The 22,271-nt window shown below is 43.2% G+C and overlaps 1 protein-coding gene across 4 annotated transcripts in view; it reads right to left on the reverse strand.

Annotated features, from left to right (window-relative positions):
• The window catches only part of INPP5A (inositol polyphosphate-5-phosphatase A), a 234,576-nt gene that overhangs the window by 37,011 nt on the left and 175,294 nt on the right, over positions 1-22,271 (reverse strand). For 3 of the 4 annotated variants that reach the window (XM_033149334.1, XM_033149335.1, XM_033149336.1), the window contains exons 10-12: positions 8,911-9,006; positions 7,669-7,728; positions 6,062-6,136 (exon numbers count right to left, since the gene is read on the reverse strand). In XM_033149334.1, coding sequence (XP_033005225.1) covers positions 6,062-6,136; positions 7,669-7,728; positions 8,911-9,006 — 231 coding nt within the window. The remainder of the gene's footprint in view (positions 1-6,061; positions 6,137-7,668; positions 7,729-8,910; positions 9,007-22,271) is intronic. The other variant, XM_033149337.1, reaches the window with a different exon arrangement.

Here is a 22,271-nt window from a genome sequence, read left to right on the forward strand (position 1 = left end):
GTGAGTGTGTTGCGGCAGCGGTAAAGTTCATTTAAAAAACAACAACTAAAAAAAACCAAATACAAAAGCAAGTACCATTTACTCAGTGGTGGTGGTGGTTGTTTTTACTACAAACAGATAGAAGGAGGAGCACAAATCTCTCCTCACCTAGCTTGCAAAGCTCTGGAACTGTATCTCAATAACAGATTTGTATAGTTTGAGTTCTGTGCTGATAAGAATTATCAGACACAGTAGAACTTCAAAAACTGGGCTGGAATTGGATTCTGTAATCACCCCTAATCTTAAGGTTATCAGCAGCTGAGAGCTCAGGAAACTGAGGTGCATGTTTGGATCACTACTCAGTAACTCTGACTTAAGGTGATGCCTTGGATGTGTGAAAAGGCTACCATAGACCACAACTGCAGAATATTGCCCCATATCATCTCAAAGGTGTGAATATGCTTGTGGGACTCAGGCCCTGGTGCAATCTGCATTGGAGGAAATCAGATGCATGCATGTGTTATATCCTTCTGGAGACCACAAGCACCCAACTCTGAAGCCTAGATACCGGTACATAATAGAGATAATAGTGTATGGGCAATGATAAAGTAGCCTGCTGATAATGAATATTTGTCAGGTGTTGTCTCATTTATGCAAAGTCCAGTTTCTAAACCTATGAAAGTAATTTCCAAGTTAGTGCATTAGGGCTATGGTACTAGCAAAATGGCATTTGATTAAAAATCCAAATGGCTCCATAGGCTTAAAAGGCTGGTGAACAGCAGCACATTATTGCCATGAGAAGAAAAAAGAAAAAGAAAAAGAAAAATACGGGATCAGCTCTAAGGAAAATGCAGCTCTGAATAGAAATCGTACAGTATTTCTGTTGAACTAGTTATTTGCATGTACTTCAGATTTTTCACAAGCATGCTAGCCATTTCCACACCTTTTAAAATAATTTTTCTTCTGGATTACGATGTAAAAAAAGAAGAGATAACAGTGTATGGACAATGATAAAGTAGCCTGTTGATAATAAATATTTGTCAGGTGTTGTCACATCTGCACAAATTCCACTGTTGCTGAAGAGACACCACACTGATAAAAAAAAGGTGGCTCTGAAGAAAATCAATGGATCTTGAGCTCAAGCAGTTGCTATACACATAAGAAAACATCTCTATCCAACAACCATATTGCTGTGAAAATTCCCAAGCCTTGCGTCGGTATAGCTAAGGAAAATTTAATCTTCCCAAATACTCATCAGGGCACTCCATCCTGCAGACCTGACAGCCCCACTTATAATTAATTATACAATTTCGATGGGAATATCGACTAAACAAAGCTATAAATCATAGAAAAAGTCAATAGGCATGGACACATTCAATCATGTCCCGACCAATGATTACTACTCTTAAAATACAATAATTATTTTCAGGAGCCAGCTTGAATTAAATTTCTGTCAGGCTGGTACAAGGCTGGTGGGTGATGAAGGATGCGATGGATTTTTTGGGTTGAATTTGGCCCAGGGACATTTATCCTTTTAGATAGGTAGTTTGTTTTTAGTGATCATGGTGCTGCGTGTTTAACTAGACCATGAAGATTAGATTATCTCCAATGGCTCATTATATCATTTATCTTTTTCTTTCATTCTTGAACTGGAAGATTTCCTGCTTCTTGGTGCGTAAATGAAACGGCAACAGATTTTGAAATATAATGTTCTAAAGTGGCCTGCCTGCCTGTGTCTTTGCAAGCAAACGTGAGAAGAGGCATGCATGGGAAATGAACCCAACCGAGGCTCAGAATGCTGCTGGGATGCCAAGAACGGCCATAAACAGGAATGATCATCTTTAGCACTGTTGACCCCCCCCTTTTTTTTATTAAAAAAACATGGTACTGAAATACTGCACAAATATAATTATAATCTTCCAAGTTGCTTTAAAAAATAAACAGAAACACACATATGATACATCAAAAGAGGAAAGCTGGTGTTTTTTTCATTGTTTATTTATGGCTGCTAATATTTCTAGTGAGACAGCACTATGTTAAAAATTATGTGCTGAAGTATAGCTTTTACATAATGCTCATGAATTCCCCATACCTTCCATGCAGAGGGAATTATCTGTATAAGCAGACAGCCATTCCTTTTTATATACTCATATATTTAGCAGGGACTATAAACTCAAGGTCTACGAGTCCCTCGGCACTCACAGTCCACTGTCCTAGGACTGTGCCCTTATGCATCTCCTCACCCATAATGGGGAGATCACGCTAGCAGGTTCCCCATCTCCAGATATGACTGTCGACTTCTAAATAGGTAGAATGTTAAGAGCTCCATGGCAGGGGGCATTTCAGAGGCTAGTATGCTGCTTTAGCTCTCTGCTTGCCTATCATCCTTCAGTTACAGATGTGCACATGCCTGAACAGGTAGGGTAAAAGGCCAAAGGCGTAACACATTGGAGGGGAAAGTAGACTTAAATGACTGGGCATTTCTTCCAGGCTATATCTTGCTATTCCTACCAGTATTTCCTGTACATCAAGGGTGACGAGCCTGTGGCCCTCCAATGTTGCTCGACTGCAGTTCCTATCACCCCTGTTGATTGGCCAAGCTGGCTGGGGTGATGGGAGATGAAGTCCAACGTCTCAAGGATTATCTGCATCGTTCTGGAATAAGTCTATAAACCATCAAGTGTGCAGTGGTGAGGAATGGGATTCAATATGGCCCAAAATAATAAACAGCTCATAAGGCCTATGTAGCCAGGCTTTTCTGAAATGGATTGGAGGAGGAAACTGGACTAGCAAAGAAGTTTCCCTTCAGAGATATAAGGTACCTACAGCATACACCAGTCTTCCCCAACCTGATGCCCTTCAGGAGTTTTGGTCTACAGCTCCAATCAGCTGCTGCTGGTCAGGGATGATGGGAATTGTAGTTCAAAACAGATGATGAAAGCTGACGTATGCCATCAGATGGAATACACATCTATTGCACAACATATATGCAAACGTGAGAAGAGGCATGCATGGGAAATGGCGCTTTTGGCGCAACGGAACACCGAAACCAGAGCAGCACATGGAAACGCCGTTTACCTTCCCGCCGGAGCGGTACCTATTTATCTACTTGCACTTTTTGGCATGATTTTGAACTGCTAGGTTGGCAGGAGCTGGGACCGAGAAACAGGAGCTCACCCCGTCGCGGGGATTCAAACCGCTGACCTTCTGATTGGAAATCCCAAGCGGCTCAGTGGTTTAGACCACAGCGCCACCTGCGTCGCTAATATATGCAAAGATAAAACAGAAATCCTTCGGCATGATATGACTGTACAGTCGTACCTTGGAAGCCGAACGTCTTGGCTCCCAAACGATCAAAACCCAGAAGTGCGTGTTCCAGTTTTCGAACAATTTTCAGAAGCCAGATGTCCGATGCGGCTTCTGATTGGCTGCAGGGCCGGTCCTGCAACCAATCGGAAGCCACACTTTGATTTTTGAAAGGTTCCAGGAGTCGAACGGACTCCCAGAACGCATTCTGTTTGAAAACCAAGGTACCACTGTATGAAGAAAGGGCAACTGACAAAAAGGATTGCATTCCTATGTGGTGAAAGGTATCCCTGTCTTCATATTGATAAAAAAATGAAATAAATGAACATCCCTAGCAGTACCGGATATTCCAAGAAATTAGTTTGTGCAGTAGATCTCCTTATTAGTCAGATTTACTACTGCAAACATCAATACTATTGAGGTTTGTGGCTTACAATAAGCATTGTTAATTTACACCCGCTGGAGTTGGGGGCCACAAATGCAACAAGAAAGATCTGCAAATGTCGTAACCTTTTCAAGGTGTCACTATTCTTTGATTCTCCTATGGTTTCTGATAATAATAGGTTCCTTCCCCCCTCATGTAGGAATAGGCTATGATTCTGTTACACTAATGAAAACATTCTGCTTCATGCTACCCTTAACACAGTGTCAAATGAAAGATGAAATGAAGATAGTAAACATATATATTGGTCCATGGGGTCACAAAGAGTCGGACACGACTGAACGACTGAACAACAACAACAAAAACATATATATGAGGCTTGATTAGCCTGTGTGTTTGTGTGTAGAACAGAATTAAATATTTTTAACCATTTGTTGCATCATGCATTTTCCTTCAAAAAGGCCAATACATATTTGAGTCCTACTACAGTGGTACCTCGGGTTGCGGACACGATCCGTTCCGGGGTGCCATTCGCACCCCACAAAGTCCACAACCTGAGCAGAGCTTTTGCGCATGTGCAAAAGTGTGATATCGCGCTTCTGCGCATGCGCAGACCGTGCGGAGCGCTTTTGTGCGTGCGGCGAAACCCAGAAGTAAACACTTCTGGGGGTGCTGTGTTCATAACCCGCACTGTTCGCAACCCGCACCAAACGCAACATGAGGTACGACTGTAATCTCAAAGGAATTCAAAGCTTTAACCTTGAGCACAATCAAGCTAAATCTGCAGCTCCATACCCACTGAACAGGGAGTTAAGTCCTACTGAACTCAATGGGACTTATTTCCTAAACCCTAAACTGTGATTAATTTTCAACTGTGGTTTGTTGCCACAGCTTCATAAACCATGGTTGAAAATGGCCTCGTTTCAACAAACCACAGTGAAAACTACCCAGAGTTTGTTGGGTTGGGATTGTGATTGATTGAAAAGGGAAGCAAAAGCTTTCATGCTCCCCCCACATAGCTATGCCAGAGGAATGCGTGTGAGATACTGAGGTTGCCCTATGTGGTGCTAGCCTAGGATTCAGTAACACATGCAAACCATCTCAGAGAATGAATGTACAGCAAGAGCAGCCAGGATGGTGCCGCAGAGCTGCCTTCCTAACACTGGCAAGGCTACTGCTTACCTCAGTGTTTCTCAAATTTGGGTCCCCAGCTGTTGTTGGACTACAACTCCCATTATCCCTAGCTGGCAGGACCAGGGGTCAGGGATGATGGGAGTTGTAGTCCAGCTGGAGACTTAAAAGTTTGAGAAACAGTGGCTTACCTGGACAGTGGGTGGGCAAGGGTGGCAGTGAGGTTGGGGTTGCACGAGTGCACCAGCAGGAGTGTTGGATTGCCTCTGCAGCACCCCCCCCATCACTACATCAGCTGTTCCTGGAACAAGTACCGTATATACCCGAGTATAAGCCGACCCAAATATAAACCGAGGCACCTAATTTTCCCACAAAAACATGGGAAAGCTTATTGACTTGAGTATAAGCCGGTTCACCTTTGCTGCTGTGGAAGAGGAGGAGGAACGAGCAGCCCGAAAGCAGCCCTTTGGGCTGCTCATTCCTCTTCTTCCTTTGCCAAGTTTGCATTTATGCGAGCAGTTCAGGAATGGAACAAGCTGCCTGGGGAGAGTAAAGAACCGCCGTTCTTGTATGCTTCTTAAGGAATGGTTGACTGGGGAGAGCGGGTGGCGGCACGAGCGGAGAGAAAGGGCTTCTTTCTCGCCGCCCCCACCGCTCGCCTCACTCGAGTATAAGCCGAGGGCAGCTTTTTCAGCACAAAAAATGTGCTGAAAAACTAGGCTTATACTCAAGTATATACAGTAACCTATGTATAAAATACATGGGTCCTTTGTCAAATTTAAAGAGAAAATGTGCTTAAAATTCAGCAACTGTTGCTTTAAAATACTCAGTAGCAACCTAATAAAGAACCAGCATTTTAAGGGAGAAAAGCTTAGAAGGTTAGGAACACAAACTCTACAAACATGACAAGGTAAGTTGTGATTTGTTGCTCGTACCGGAGTTTAAAACATAAGGAAACCCATAATTTGGTTTTAAAAAAAAGTAATCAGAACTCAAGTTACCTGGAGAAACCAGCCCATGAGAACTTGGGAAAGTGTGGTGGTTTTGCTCATGTAATTTTACTCATTTGAAACTGTTTAGCTTGCTTGTCTTTGAAATGAATTTTAAAAGAAATGTAAAAATAAAAAACCAACAAATAAAATAAATTCATGTCAGAGACATTAATGTTTTCCATGCTACTCATAGTCATATTCCTTGGTGCACCCAGGGTTCAAGAGCAGAGCGTTACATTTATAAAATGCAACTGTGCAGCTGGAAACTCACCGCAGTGCCATTGTTATCTCTAAAAACATCTTGATTAAAATAGTCAAAGAGTTTCTTTTCTAATTGTAGCATAACCTGGAAAAGAAGAAGAAGAGAGAGCTTGTAAAGTATTTTTTAAAAATGATAGTTTTACATACATGGTCATTAACAAGGGCATTCTTCCAAATTGTGTTTCTCAATCCCTGTTTTCTTCACCATTAAATCAAGACTCCTTCTGACTTTTTGAAGCAAAACAAACAAACAAAACAACAACAACCTCCCCCCAGCAAAGCAAACATACAAAGCCTTAAGAACAATGTAGGTCAGAAACTAGGACTAATCCAGAACGTGGCAGCTAGGCTGGTGACTGGGAACAGCCACTGGGGCCATAAAACACCGGTCCTAAAGGATCTTCACTGGCTTCCAGTACACTTCCGAGCACAATTCAAAGTATTGGTGTGACCTTTAAACAGCCTCAGCCCAGTATACCTGAAGGAGCGTCTCCACCCCCATCACTCATCCCGGACACTGAGGTCCAGCGCTGAGTGCCTTCTGGTGGTTCCCTCACTGCGAGACATGAAGTTACAGGGAACCACCACCTCATGAGTACTTTGGCCACCTCATGAGAAGAGAAGACTCCCTGGAAAAGACCCTGATGTTGGGAAAGATGGAGGGCACAAGGAGAAGGGGACGACAAAGGATGAGATGGTTGGACAGTATTCTCGAAGCTACTAACATGAGTTTGGCCAGACTGCGGGAGGCAGTGAAGGATAGGCGTGCCTGGCGTGCTCTGGTCCATGGGGTCACGAAGAGTCGGACACGACTGAACGACTGAACAACAACAACAACAAAAGCAGAGGGCCTTCTCGGTAGTGGCACCCGCCCTGTGGAACGCCCTCCCACCAGATGTCAAAGAGAAAAACAACTACCAGACTTTTAGAAGACGTCTGAAGGCAGCCCTGTTTAGGGAAGCTTTTAATGTTTAATAGACTATTGTATTTTAATATTTTGTTGGAAGCTGCCCAGAGTGGCTGGGGAAACCCAACCAGATGGGCGGGGTATAAATAATAAATTTAATTTTATTTTATTTTATTCACACACACACACACACACACACACACTAACCAACTGGCACCCATCGAAGAACTACTTCTCACAGTCATTTCTCCCAGTGCAAATATACTGGCATGTATGAAAATATTTGTAATCCTTTTCCTAGGGATGTCCCAAGAATGTGGCTTCCTGCATCATGCAAACAGCTATCCAATTTCTGACTAGCAAGTTTATTGATGAGGTTTATATTTGCATAACATCTCCTATAGTGTTGGGTTAGTTAGATATTAATTACAAGTTCTATACCAGCCACCAATCAAGTCTGGGCAGCTTACAAATTATCTATATCTATATCTATATATATCTATATATATCTCAATAAAATGCAACTTCAAAGATCAGAAGTGGGTTTCCGCCATGCTGATGGAAGGCTCTTTGATCTATTGGGGACTACAGTTATTTGTTAAGTTACCTGATTCCCCCTCCCCCCCTGTGGCCCTCACCCACCCAATGCCTGCTCTCATGTGCCCCTCCCCCAACATGGTGGAGCTGTGGGGTGCCCCCATTCCACTTACAGAAGCCTCCACTGGATCAAAAAGCCTTCCTTCAGGGTGAGGGACACCATTGGATACTACCTAAAATCAACCAACAATACCAGAAAATCAGCAGTAGGTCAACTTAAACACCAGCACAAGAAGCACAAATCAATATAAAACCCATGTAAAAACCAGGAAAAAGTGGGGTGGGGGTGGAGACAGTACAGGCATCCCTTGCTTATGTGGGGGTTACGTTTCAGGCCCCTGCAGGGATCACTGAAATTGCGTAAAGTGGGGAGTGTGTGCAGGGAGGAGAAAGAGAGACTTGTGTGCCACCAGGGCTGCTGCCTGGAAGCCGCTCAGGGCTGCTGACCGGCCTGTCCCATGCCTTCCCTCGCTCGGGGCCACTGCCCTCCCACTGCAGTGAACGAGAGGCTGAGAGTGACTTCTAGGCAGTGGCCCTGAGTGACGGAAGGCGCACTGTTTCAATCAATTTGTTTATCTCACGGCGTCCCACGTAAAAGCGGCCGTGCACAAGCAGAACATCCATAAGTGGGTGGGATGCCGGTACTAAAAATCTAAACCTGCCCCACTATTACTATTATTACATTTATCTTCCACATTCTCCTCCCAGGAACTCAAGGTGGTGTACATGGTTCTTCTTCCGCCTTCCAATTTTTCCTCACAACTCTGTGAGGTAGGTTCAGCTAAGAGTCAGAGACTGGCCAAATGACACCCAGAGGGCTTCATGGCTGAGTGGGCCTTTGAATCCTAGAATCTCAGGATTCAATACTCTAATCCAGTGGTTCCCAAAGTGGGCAGAAGTTCCACTGCACAAGCAGGTCAGTTGTGTGAACAGAATAGCGGCATTGGATACAACCCCGTATGTTCTGCTCTTGACATATTCACCTTAGAAGTACAGAAGTCATGTGCTCTGTAGCAGAAAATTGTCAAGTGATGTTTTAAACTATGGAATCTTGACTCCTTGGGTTTTTATTGGGTTCAACAAATATCAATATTCAAGGCTGAGAACCCAGACTATTGAGGGAACCCCAGTCACTGAGTAATGTGGCTCCTCTATTGCCCAGAATTCAAAATTAGACAAATGTTTTTGTAACTAAATGGGCTGTTACCGGTACATTATTTATTCCACTGAAGCCAGCAAGTGTTTTTTGTTCCCTAGAATCTAGAATGTAGACTGGGTGTGTGTGTGTGTGGGGGGGGGTGTTCAGTTACGTCTGTACTCTCTTCAATGTCAAGGACTGCATTTTGTCACCTTACCTTTCGGTCATTATCAGATTCACGGAATATAAGCTTGACTACTTCATTAGTGTCGGCAGCCCGGATAGTCTGCATTGTAGCCTTTGCACAAAGTGTCTGTTAAAGGGAAGCATACACAAAGAGAGAGAAAAAAGAGGCAAAGATTTTTAATACATCATGACCCAGAAGAATTCTACCTCCTTTGCAAAAAGTTAGTTACTTCAAGCTACAGAGTAACAGGCAACATTAATCTGAGTAGGTCCATTTATTGCAATGTGTCTGTTCTGAATATGACTATTGTTGGCTTCCACCAGAGTCCCAATTTCAACTCAGTTAAAAAAGAAAAGAAAAGGAGTAACCTTCTTGACTCCTCCTTTGCTCCCACAAAAAACCGATGATCATTTGTAAAATTCAAGAAAACAATTTATAGATAGGATAACACAGTTTCTGCTTATAACCCCACAGACGTTAATTGTTCCCCTTACAGTTAGGAGAACTTCATAATCTTTTATACTAGCATATTTATTCCCCATCTATGTGAGAAATTTCACCAATCCTTTGTTTTGATTCTGAAAAGGCAGTTTGGAAGGACAACCAGATTCATAGGATAGAAAGTACCAAAATGGGAAGCTGGTCCGCTCTCCTAAAGCAGGATGGATGCGTTTCAGGGAAGGGTACAACTCCTGCAAATGCCCACAAAGGAAAATGCATGAATCCCTGTTTAGGATGTTAAACAGAGAGTGCAGAGAGCATCTTCTGCCCAGTGCTTCTATGTTAACATCAGCAGCTGCCCTCAGATGCGACTTGGCTTTTGAGTTGGGAGTTCCTTAAGCGTCTTTAAAACTTGAGGAGGCTCAGGGTGACATGGGTTGAGAATCACTGTCCTGATAATAAGTGCTCTGGGTAGGTATCCCCTGACCCACAACCATCCTAAGAGGAACAGGGGAACTTGCCTTCTACCAGGTCCAACTAACTGTCCATAACATTGCTTACTCTGATAGGCTCTCCAGGGTCTCAAGCAGAGAGGTCCTTCCTTTCACCTGACAATTTTATCTGGAGATGGTAGAAACTGAACCTTCATGAAAAAATATGTGCTCTACCACTAGGACATGATTTCCCCGCAAACCGATACAGAAAACCCTGTTGTTTTTTTAAATTATGGTGACTAGCCCTACTGATGTCTTTGGAATCTAAGACAGGGAAGGAAGCAGCAACAGATCTGCCTCCTTTACTCTTTTATCACAACAAACTCCATGAATTTGGGATCTTAAAAACGAAAACTATTTCAGCTTTCCAAGTGCAGTATAAAAGAAATACATTTTCTTTTTTTTTCTTGGCGGAATGAATTTGAAAGCTAACTCTATTTTTCCTTTGGCTCCACCTAGGTACAACAAAGCAATCTGCTGGAACTTCTACTCACTTTCAGATTCTGAGTTCTGCCACCTAGAAACTATTGTGCTGTTACACTGTAGTAACCAATAGGTACCTGCACAGGCTAGATTTTAAAACAGTCATCTCTGGGAAGAACGATGTCCAGCCTATTTTAACGTAGGACAGCCGTTTGGAAACAAGCTCCAAAGGTTTCTCAGTTAATGAGATTGTGTTACGGGGAACACAGGGCAAAGAAGGGAAAGGAAAGGTAGCCACACCAAGCCGATGGAGGCAGCCATTGCTTTTTTTATTTTCTCCTCTTTAACCCCAAGCTAATCACTTTTTCCACACATCCTCACAATTTGCCTCGGACCCCATTTTGTCTCTTTTGACAAGTAATTAACATTTTGCCATCTGTGTCTGTATGCAGTTACCAGTGAGGTAATCCCCCCGCCAAGCCATTCCCAAAAGTGAGCCGCACCCCCCCTGCTCCCCACTTCTGATGCCGACCATTGAAATTCAAAGCACAAATTAGCTAATCAGGTCAAGCTCCCCCCCCCCCGCGAAATAGCTCTTTGGACTCATGTGTCACAAATCAGTCTGGTCGCCTTTAAACAGCACACCAGATTAGAACAAGCACCCGAACAAACCAAAGCGGAAAGCCCGCTGCTCTCCAAAGCTGGTTTTCTAAAGCCCTAACAAATCGCTCCATCTTTCACTCATTTAAACCTTCCAAATGAGGGTCAATATGGTCCCCGAGCATCCAAATGCTAATGCGCTTAAGTGCATTTAAGCAGCTTTCTGTAGTGAATGGGCCGAAGAAGGGCTCCCAGAGACAAGGCAGAGTTACTGTCACTGTCGAAAAGTCATTGTAGCCACCCCCAGAGTGGTCGCAATTCAGGAAATTCATGATTTCTGTCTCTTAAAGGCATCTGCTTGGGAACATTCCCCCCCTCTCCACCCCTTGCCCCCAGGAACTGCTTTATATCTCACAACTTCAGCCTTGCTCCAAAAGAATAAAGGTGGTGGCCGTGGATGATGATGATATAAAAATCTGAGACTCCTGAGGACCAATGTGAGAAAGAGCTCATGTTGCTTTCAAAAAGTTACCTTATTCACAAACAATGTGATTAGGCAAAGGTTCATTTCTTATACAATCTGGAGAATTCCTCCCCCCACCACTCCACCCTCCTTTCGCTTTCTACAAAGTCGTAGTCACCCAAGCAGAAAACTATCGGAAACGTGGGGTTTTTTTTAAAGGCAAGCCTGCTTCCTTATGAAGGGATTTTTTTGTTGTTGTTGGTATTTAAAAAGAAGGGGGGGAAGCAAAACGCTACGAAAATACACTGCTCTTTTCAGTCTTCTACAGTCTCTTGAAGGGTACTTTTTGGGGGGAAAGAAGTGAGACAAAGAAATCAGAATAAAATACCAGGGCTTTCTTGTTTAATTGCAGACAATTGCTTTGTCCTATAGAAAATTGCCATTTCTGCCTTCCAGTGGGGTGGCAGTGGGGATAAAGAGTCCATGTCTGAGCTTTATACGGCATGGGAAAAATAAGGAAAGGTGCCACAGGGCAGAGACGTACAATCCTCATGGGAAAAAAGTTTGTATTGTTGCAGAACACAGCAATAAACAGATTTGCTGTAATAGCACACCTTTTCTTTGATAGGAATGTGAATTTGAATTGTTCTGATGCTGAAAAGTTTAGAACTACCTTTTTTTGGTTCTAATCGTAAAGGGTACGGTTCCAATTTGAAGCCAACAGCAAAAATCTTCTGCTAATATCTGGGCATGTCCAAACAACCTGGCAGGTCTGGATGATGACATCATATCCTGCGATGAAATATTAACAATGGATCTGCAGACTAGGCTCTGAGCCGGGAGAGGGAGATCAGCTGAAGAGGAGTACCAGCTCAAGATCTTCTAAAAATTTCAAAATGCATGGAAGTCTCATGGCGTTGGTGATGTGTGGTAGTGTCTGAATTGGGACTGCTGTATATTGCACTTGGTTGTGTCTTCCATTTACATCTCTGGGATTTGTTTCCACTTGGGCAGTATAGAAATTAATAATAATAATAATACCACTTTAAATCACAGTTAAAAAGCAACTATGCAACATGATGGGGAACAGAGTAAAAACCGAGACTGCTTCCCATCTCTCTGATTTCTACTGTGCTGTTGGAAGTGAAGTCATGGTTTGGCTTAAGGCTTTTACGTAACAAACCTTGGTCACAGCTTGTGGTTTGTTTGAAGAAAGACAAAGCATGAGCCCAGCTTTGGGCTTCATCAGTGCCTGAGAAAGAGAGAGAGAGACCACCGGGAGCCCATGTAAGCCACTCTGAGATGTCAAAGGGAGAATGAGGTTTATTTATTTATATAGCCCTATTAATGTGTGTAGTGTTTTACTGAGTACCAGAGGGCAGCTCACTACACAGATGAAACAAACCATGATCTCTGGCTTAGCGTTACATCCAAACATAGACCGTAGTTTGTTTTGCTCTGAAAATTGTTCTTCACTTACTGATCATAATGCTAAGCCAGGGATTGTGTTTCTTCCTCTCTCTGCGCTAGCAAGAAGCAGATGGACGCATTCATGGTAAACCATTAGCTATTTATTTGTCTGTTGACAGTACTTTTAGCTTGCCTTTCATCCTATAATTCCAGACTTGGGGTAACTATGGTTTACCATTATGAGTGAACCTGGCTGGTATATAATTAAACAAAGGGAGACAACTGAGGAAGGGAAAAGAAGTGGAGGTTAAACAGGATTAAGAATATGCTTTATTTTACTTAGGTAGTTATAATATGCTTCAGAGAGTTGTGCCAAAGAATGTAATAATCAAATATTGCACTGACTCTTTCTGTTGGCACTCAATAAATAAATACAGTTTTCAGACAGAATATTTCATTTTGTGTCTCTAAATAAGCCTTATTTACTTATGATAAATACAGATGATATTAGTATTTTCACTTTATCAGGGGATATCTAACAAAGTCATACTCAGAATATACCCCCCCAAAATCAGCAGACTTGTTACTTAACATTACTTAGTTCAGTCTACTTTGTGCATTACTTCTGTGAATAATATCCAATGGGCAATTTGTGTGACAAGGCTTCTGGTTTCTTCTCTCCTGTTTGCCCCCCCCCAATCTGCTGTGGAGGAACCCCAACCCCTGCAAAACAGATTTGGGGAGTGTGGAGGAGGAGGAGGAGGAAGAAGCCTCACTGCATGAGTGGATGCCTGGTTGCACTACGTTATTACTCGCTATATAACTGCAGTTATATATTAAATATAATTGCAGTTTCCATATTTATAGCATCGCCATCTTCAGTATTTTGTTCCACCAGGAATACATCCCAGCTTGCCCATGTTTCGTTCATGCATGAAATTTAAATTTACCTACAAAAAAATAAAGTTGGAAAGGGAAAATATTTTTTAATTGTCTGAACCAGGGTTCAGCAAACTTTTTCAGCAGGGGGGCCGGTCCACTGTCCCTCAGACTTGCGGGGGGCCGGACTATATTTTGAAAAAATAATAATGAATGAAATCCTATGCCCCACAAATAACCCAGAGATGCATTTTAAATAGAAGGACACATTCTACTCATGTAAAAACACGCTGATTCCCGGACCGTTTGCTGTCCAGATTTAGAAGGCGATTGGGCGGATCCGGCCCCCAGGCCTTGAACTAAAGATGGGTTATAAAGCATTAGAAAGTGTACTGGGTGTTAATACCGCAGCAGTACTTACAACTATTACAGTTAGGAACAACTGGGGGTACTTGAAGTTTAAAAATCCTATTGCTCAAGACTGGCAAACAACAACAACAACAACAACAACAACAACAACAACAACAACAACAGGATGTCCGTGTTTGAATATATTAAACTGGTATTTCCCATTGTAGACTGTTCTTCTCTCTCTCTCTCAGCCCATGTGGCGGTTCATGTATTGACAATCTCACAGCTAATGAAAGCATTTCTGCCTTTCTAGCCAATGACCTGTGAGATGTTCAGAATTAGGCATGCACAGTCATACCTCTCTTTTCATTTTTTAAAAAATGTTTCTGCAAAATCAATTTCAAAACATTAAAAAAAAACCAAAGGTGTACTCCTCTGTTGTCTCCCGGGACAGACAGATGCCAACCAACCAACATGCATGTGCTAGCAGCACTGCTATGTGGGAGCATTTGTTTAAGAAAGCAGCCAGGGAACTTGGTGAGTATGTGGTGGTGGCAAGGCGCTGAGAGTACAAAGCGGTCTATGCCATGCCATGGGGTCTAACTCATGCCCTCTAAACTAGCCTTCTGTCCTCATGTGTGGCGGATGACACTGTCCCATCACCAGTGCTGAAGTAAGATACATCTGCCTGTAGGTGGAATGTCAAGCGGCCAGGGGGTAGGGACCTTGTCCTTCGCCTCAGGCAGAAAGATGCTTTGTGGTCAGGAAAGGAGTATTTTAATATTAAAGCTGCCAAATTTTTGCATTTTTGATGATTATACTATGTATCTTCCTGCCCTCAGAGTTATCCCAGGGAAATTACCACCCATCCCCAACATTATGCAAAAAAAACCAAACTACAATTTAGTAGGTTCCTATATATCTTCTGAAAGCACCTGCAGCCCCTGTTTTGTAGGATCAACCAGATAGGCGCAAAAAGCAAGGGATAAGCGACAGGGCAGCAACTCTGTGCGCAGGAGGATAGGGTTTAGTAAAATACACAACTTTTCACAGTTTGACAGTGACAATGTACCTTTCTCCCTCATCGTTTGAGAGAGGTGCAATGCACCTTTCACTGATGAGAGGAAGAAAGGGGAGGAAGTAGACACAAAATATTGACAACTGCTAGCTGGAGACCGAATAGGCCAAAACAGCTTTAGAGAAATCACCCCCAGCAGGTTGCAGAGTGTTCCCTGCACCATGTTTTAACAATAACAGCTAGTGAAGTGCTATTCTTTCCTCTATATCTTCGAGAGATGCTAAATGCATTTGCCACTTGATCAGACTCCAAGAAGCCACAAATCTCAGGGCACCCCCCAACGTTCAGTGGTGACAGAAATGCTCTGTTCCACCACAGGAACACATTTTGTGTGCTCTTCTGTTCGAAGTCATACATGCTATTTTAACTCATCTGCTTCCTTCATTCTCTTCCAGGACAAATTGCCCACAGTGGCTCCCTTTCAGAAGCAGCGCAGCGCGCAAAGAATCGTGACTGAGCAGAAACACAAGGAACAGGCACATAAAAATTCATCACTTTGGCCTCTTGACCTCTTACCACTGGGCTTGGCACACCATGTCTCAAAAAGTAGCACCAGGGGAGAACTAAGCAGGCCGGCTGAGTGAAATTACTGACAAAAATATATCTTGGACACAGGAAAAGCCCACCAGATGCTTCATTGTCTTTGCGGAGAAGTGGTACTAGGAGGGAGGGGGGAAAGGGGGGGGGGTTCCTCTGCCACATGGCATATTGGGTGGAATAAGTAGTGTCATTGTTTCAGAAGCAGCTCTGTCACTTTACTGACTGCAGTACAAAGAGGTGTAAAGCAAGATTTAATCCTGACTTTTAAGCTAGCAGATTAAAACCAATCGTGCCAGATGTCCGCAAGACTGTTTAACATACAGAAAGCTTCCCCCCACCCTGCGAGGAGCAAAGGGGTCTGATGCCATCTTCTTTATTTCACTTACTTTCACCGAAGAAGAAAGCATGCTGTAATGGGTTTTAAGATGGGCTTGAATTTTTTTCTTCTCCATCAAAGCACCGGACCATCAAAAACAACCACGCAAACAAAAACTATATATATATATATATATATATATATATATATATATATATATATATGGTCAAAGTTAAGGCAGGCAGACAAAGTTAATCAATGATGCATATTGACAGAATTGAGGCAGGCTGCATGCCAAAAGAGCATTAGGGGAAACTAGTGTTGGAGCAACTTACAACCTCCTCTTCGCGGATTAAGGACAGGCCTGTGCTTTATGTGTCCTGCAGTGATAGCGTAACAGTGGAAGCACTAGAGAACCTCTCCCCCATCAAGTTCGCTGGCATCAGCATCAAGCTTTGGGTTTCTTCTTAAGGTGCCTGCCTGTCTATCTATGAGGGACTGCATGTATTTACAAGGTTGACTCATGCAAATACCACTTGACCTCAAGAGGACAGTAGTAGGCCCTACCTGGATAAGCAACAAACTGGCAAACTTTGGAGCAACACTCCCTTTGCTTCCTTTGGAGCTTTGCTGTGCTCCCTTCCTCTGCTCCCCCCTCTAAACCTAGCTAGAAAGCAACAGCAGATGCATCATTAGTATCAATGACAGAGGAATAGAAGCGATGGCAGCAAAGGCGAAAACACTGAAGGCAGGGAGATACGGCTGTCTGGTTTACAGGTTGGCTGCTTGGGTATGGTGGTGGTCACCTACTGACGGCAAGGATCACAGGGCCTGCAACACTTCTTTGTGCACTACGACAACACAGAGACTCCGGGGAAGAAGAAGAAGGAGAGTTTGGATTTGATATCCCGCTTTTCACTACCCGAAGGAGTCTCAAAGCGGCTAACATTCTCCTTTCCCTTCCTCCCCCACAACAAACACTCTGTGAGGTGAGTGGGGCTGAGAGACTTCAAAGAAGTGTGACTAGCCCAAGGTCACCCAGCAGCTGCATGTGGAGGAGTGGAGACATGAACCCGGTTCCCCAGATATCGAGTCTACAGCTCTTAACCACTACACCACACTGGCTGAGCACAGAAAGGGCTGATTTAAACAAGGAAACTCAGATTCCAAGGATTATAGCATTAGGAGAAGCCTCAAAGGCTCTTGTTGATGCAGAAAATCTACTGCTACGGCGTCCCTAATAGGTACCTATCCAGCCTCCGCTTAAAAATCTCTAACAAAGAACAGTCCATTGGCTTTTGAGTCAGTTTGTGTTACTACCAGGGAGTTTCTATCAACATCCTGAAGTCTGGTTAAAAGCCCCGTGCTTGTACAGAGGCTGGCCATTTTGCACAGGGGTTCCATTCCTGGCTCCCCACGTGGTCAGCGGGAGCATGCATAAGTCCACTGTCCTGCTCCTTTCTGGGTCCAAAAGGACCCCAGGGTCAGTGGTCACATGTCAATTACACACATGTGAAATGGCCGCCATCTGTAATTTAAGAATTTAAGAGTACCTGCCCATCAAATCTAGCTTCCTGTTCTCACAGCAGCCTGTGGGAAACCCACAAGCAAGAACAGAGCACCAGAGCACTCTCCCCTCCTGTGGTTTCCAGCAACTGGTACTCGGAATGATACTTCCACTGACCACAGAGGCAGAGCACAGCCTTAATCGTGGTTAGTAGCTGTTGACAGCCACAACCTCCATGTATTTTGAAGTCACCTGTGTTGGTGGCCATCACTGCTTCCTGTGGAAACAAGTTCCATAGTTTAACTATTGTAGAGTTGGAAGGGATCCCAAGGGTCCTCTAGTCCAACTCCCCTGCAATGCAGGAATCTCAACTGAAGCGTCCATCACAAATGGCCACCCAACCTCTGCTTATAAACTTCCAAGGAAGGAGAGTCCATAACCACCCGAGGGAGACCGTTCCACTGTCAAACAGCTCTTACTGTCAGAAAGTTTTTTCGTATGTTTAGTTCGAATCTCCTTTCTTGTACAGTAGTACCTCGGGTTACATATGCTTCAGGTTACATACTCTGCTAACCCAGAAATAACGCTGCAGGTTAAGAACTTTGCTTCAGGATAAGAACAGAAATTGTGCTCTGGCGGCTCAGTGGCAGCGGGAGGTCCCATTAGCTAAAGTGGTGCTTCAGGTTAAGAACAGTTTCAGGTTAAGAACGGACTTCCGGAACGAATTAAGTACGTAACCAGAGGTACCACTGTAACTTGAAGCCATTGGTTCTCCTCCAGAGCAGGAGAAAACCAGCTTGCTCCCTCTTCCATGTGACAGCTCTTGAAATATTTGAAGATGGCTATCGTATCTCATCTCAGTCTCCTCTTTTCCAGGCTAAACATACCCAGCTCTTTCAACTGTTCCTCATAAGGCTGGCCTTCCAGACCTTTTATCATTTTGGTCACCCTTCTCTGTACACGTTCCAGCTTGTCAACATCCTTCTTAAATTGTGGTGCTCAGCTTTGGACACAGTATTCCAGGTATGTTCTGACCATCTTTGCCATGGTCCTCTGGACATATTCCAGTTTGTCCTGGCAACCCTTCTTGGATCCATATTGCTTGGATTTTGTACTCCCTGTCACTGTTTCTTCCAGCGCAGCCCTTAGCTCCCTGCCCCACCTCACAGGAGTGTGCTGCTCACTTATATGGTAAAAAGTTAAAAAAGCGCCATTTGACAACACAGTTGGCATGACTCAGTCTCCTAGGGGCCGAAATGATGGGCTGATTTTGTCCCCGACATTCCAGTCATTTAAACTTGCTCTGATGGGAAAACCCCTGAGAAGAACCTGCCACTATGTGCACAGCCACGTCTGGGTTTCATCTCTTGGTCACGCTGGAGAGTGACACAAGTACTGGTTTTAAAAACATAGATAAGGTAAGAGCATAGACATGGTACACACATCTTCAGAATACAAATGAAGCAACAGTCCTAAACAGCAATAACAGCATTTATAGTTTCATATTAGTGTCATATGACATAGAGAAATAATGATGCTGTTATATTTTCAGAGTCTCTTTGGCCCTGAACTGCCACTTATAATCCATGGGAATTCAATTACACTTATATACTTTGAAAATCAATCTCTGAATGCTTTGCAGTGTTCCATTATAAACCTCATTTATGTTACAAATATTTAGTCTCATTTGAAAATATTTTATTAGATAGTCCCTTGGTCCATTAAGATTTTTTTTTAAAAAAAACTTTTGAAAACTGTAGGCTACCATACTAAAGATTGCAAATCAATGAGATGTTATTTTGTATCTTTTCCTTTTCATTCTCTATACTGATAAATATTTTTTTTACTTAAAACAAATAATATCTGAACTGCTTTGACATCCAGAAAAAATGAGAGAGATGGATTATTTTAGCAACATGCAACTCTACAGGTACATAGGGATTGGCTGAATTTATATGAATTCGAACACCTATTCATTTTAAAACAATCATATCTGTAGCACACATTGTTGCAGAATGTCAGGAGTGGGTGCCAGGAGCAGGTCAGCAATAACTCACACAGCTTCAGTGAAGATAACTGTTTATTCACAGAAACAAGGTAACTCAGGAGGCCAGGCCTAGAGAGCATAGCAACGCTTCCCGGTAGATCTTGCCCCTATGAGGACTGAAGGTCCCTGCTTTCCCACAGCTGCCTAAGCCTCCTCTTTCCCCAGGTCCTTCCCAAGCAATCTGAGACTCGGTCAATGTGTCTGTCTCTGCTCTGCCCCCTTCATACCTCTTCTGGTCCTGGGAGATCTGCAGGAAGCGGAGCAGGAGGGGGAGACAGCCTGGTCTGACTCATCTCTGCCTCTTGGACCATCTCCTCTCCAGTCTCATCTTCTGGAGATCCATAGCATACTCCCATGCCATTTTCATCCATTAAACCAAAGCCCCATAACAAGCCCACCTTTGGGTAGCAAAACCTAGCTTTGAACATCTGCAGTCATAAATTCATTAGAGTTTAGTCAAGCCACTGTTGCATTCTGGGAAGTACTCATAAGACATTATGGGTTGCACACCCTCTGCCTTCATGATAAGGAGAAAACAAGTGAGTAGGCAGTACAATGTACATTTGTGGCATCCCCTGGTGACCTGAGCAGCAAATTCCATTATTTCTGGGCAGCTGATACTACACTAAAATTGCTACTCAGTCCACCAGTAGTAGCCAATGTGGTGGGGAGGAGCTGTCTTCCTGAGACTCCTACTGGGCTTAAAGTTCTCACCATAATGGGACAACAAAACAGATCTTCAGGTTAAGTCCCCTCATATGGGGACAATAATAGAGATCTACTTACAAGGCTACCACAACAATTCCTGAAATCATGTACCGGTATGTGATATTCTTTGAGCATGTAAAAAGTATTATTTATTTCTTACTATGGATTTCATTAACACAGCAGTAGCTTCTGGTCTAACTCTCCAAGTTGTGCTGCCCCTCTCTCACATTATGTATTGTATTAAGAAGTGTATTGTTTCAACATTTTGATGTTTGCCACCCTGGGCTCCTTTGGGAGGAACAACAGGGTAAACGAAATAATAAACAAACAAACAATATGGCCACATTCAGACAATTATATCTCAGCATAATACGTCATTATAGACACAAGCCATAATGCATTTCACAAGGCTGGAAAGAAGCCAGATGTTTTTGGTTCACTATAGTTTCCTGTTATGTCCAAACCAGGAAACTATGGCCGATGGCTTCTGAATAAGCTAGGATATGAAGCTATTGTTTAAACTTTACTTAATATCCTGGCATTTCTGGAAGCCATTCAACATAGCTTCCCAGTTTGGATGTAATGGGAAATTAAGAGTTAACCGAAGAAACCCAGCCTGCTTGCTGACTTGAATGAAAGAAGCAAAGTAGCTGCATGTGAGGGAATGGAGCCCTTTCATATCTCAGCTAATTAAGTCAATATATGATTGTCCACCTGTGGCTATAATGCCCCATGATTTATACTATTGGAGGTCTTCCTTTCACATTCTTTCTTCAGACTTGCACCCCAGCAGTTCAGCTACAAAATGAATTACTAGTGCCTGAGCTTCAGTCAAGAACGGCAGGAATTTGCTACCACTAGAATCTTTCCCTCAACACTTATTTCCTACCACAAAAAACCCCCAAATGTGTGCAACTTTTAACATCATATAACTCTCCCCTGATTTCTGAACTGCGCCAAGCAACCTTCTGGTGGGTGGGCTCCAAGATACATTTTACCAATTTTTCATGCCCATCCCTCTAAATGTGACCCTGCTCCTAGGCTTTTATCTCTTTGACAACTTCACGCAGGAAAACATGCAGCTCCTCTGATAGCATGAAATTGGAAACAATGGCCTGTGGAAACAAAAGCAGAGGATGGAGAGGCAAGATACAGGCTGGGCCCTGCCTGCTTTCCCTCCCCCCCCCCCCACTAAAGCCACAAACAGATGTTTATAAGGCCCGATCCCTGAGAAAGCTGAAAGGAAAAGCCTTGTAAAAGAAATGGACCTTAAAGACAATGGATGGAAGAATCTGGAATAAAAGGCTAGATGAGGCTAGATGGGATTTCAACAGATAAATCTCTGAAATAAAAGCAAGTTGCCACCATGAATTTCAATTGCAGTTTTCCTTCCTCATTTAAAAAACAAAACAAAACACACATTTTGAATCTCAAGCCAAGGATTCCTTCAGACTCTCCATGTATTGCACAAGTCCGATGTCCCTCCCTCTCTCTCTCTTTTTAGTGACATACTATAAAAATAAATTTAACCCTACTGGCAAAGAGCGACTTCGAGTTTCAAATTCACTTTGATTTATTGAAACCGCTCTGTTTAGTCCTGAAACAGGAGCCAAAGCTCTTAAGTTCTGGAAAGAGGCTTAGAGCACCAACAGAAAAGGTTATGCTCAGAGAATCTTGATTGGAAAAGGACCTAATACTAGCTGCTGGTCCCAATTATGTTCAGTTTCTTTTGCTTTTCATGTGCATTATTTTGGGCTGGCGGGGGGAAAGGGACCATGTGAAGAATCTACGAAGCGCCGTCATCATGAATCAAGCCATAGGTCCTTTTTCACAAAAGGCGATATGCACCATTTGCAAATGGAACAAAGTACAGAGTGAAGTTTTTGCTTTTGTGATTAAACCTCTCTTCCTCTTTCTTGCAGAGCCTGCTATCCAAAAGGCTCAGCACTATGCTTCAGTGCACAAAATTCATGTATTCATCACAGGGGGGAGAAATCCTTGAAAAATTAGCACAAAGGAGGATGCATAACTTAAAGCCTGCTATGGTGTAGCCCTCACTTGAACCCTTTCACATTTACATAGTTTTCTTATTGACACACAATATAAATTGTGGGGTGGGGGGGTGGGGAGTCTA

Source organism: Lacerta agilis, chromosome 5, assembly GCF_009819535.1.
Source record: "Lacerta agilis isolate rLacAgi1 chromosome 5, rLacAgi1.pri, whole genome shotgun sequence".
NCBI classification, from domain to species: Eukaryota; Metazoa; Chordata; class Lepidosauria; order Squamata; family Lacertidae; genus Lacerta; species Lacerta agilis.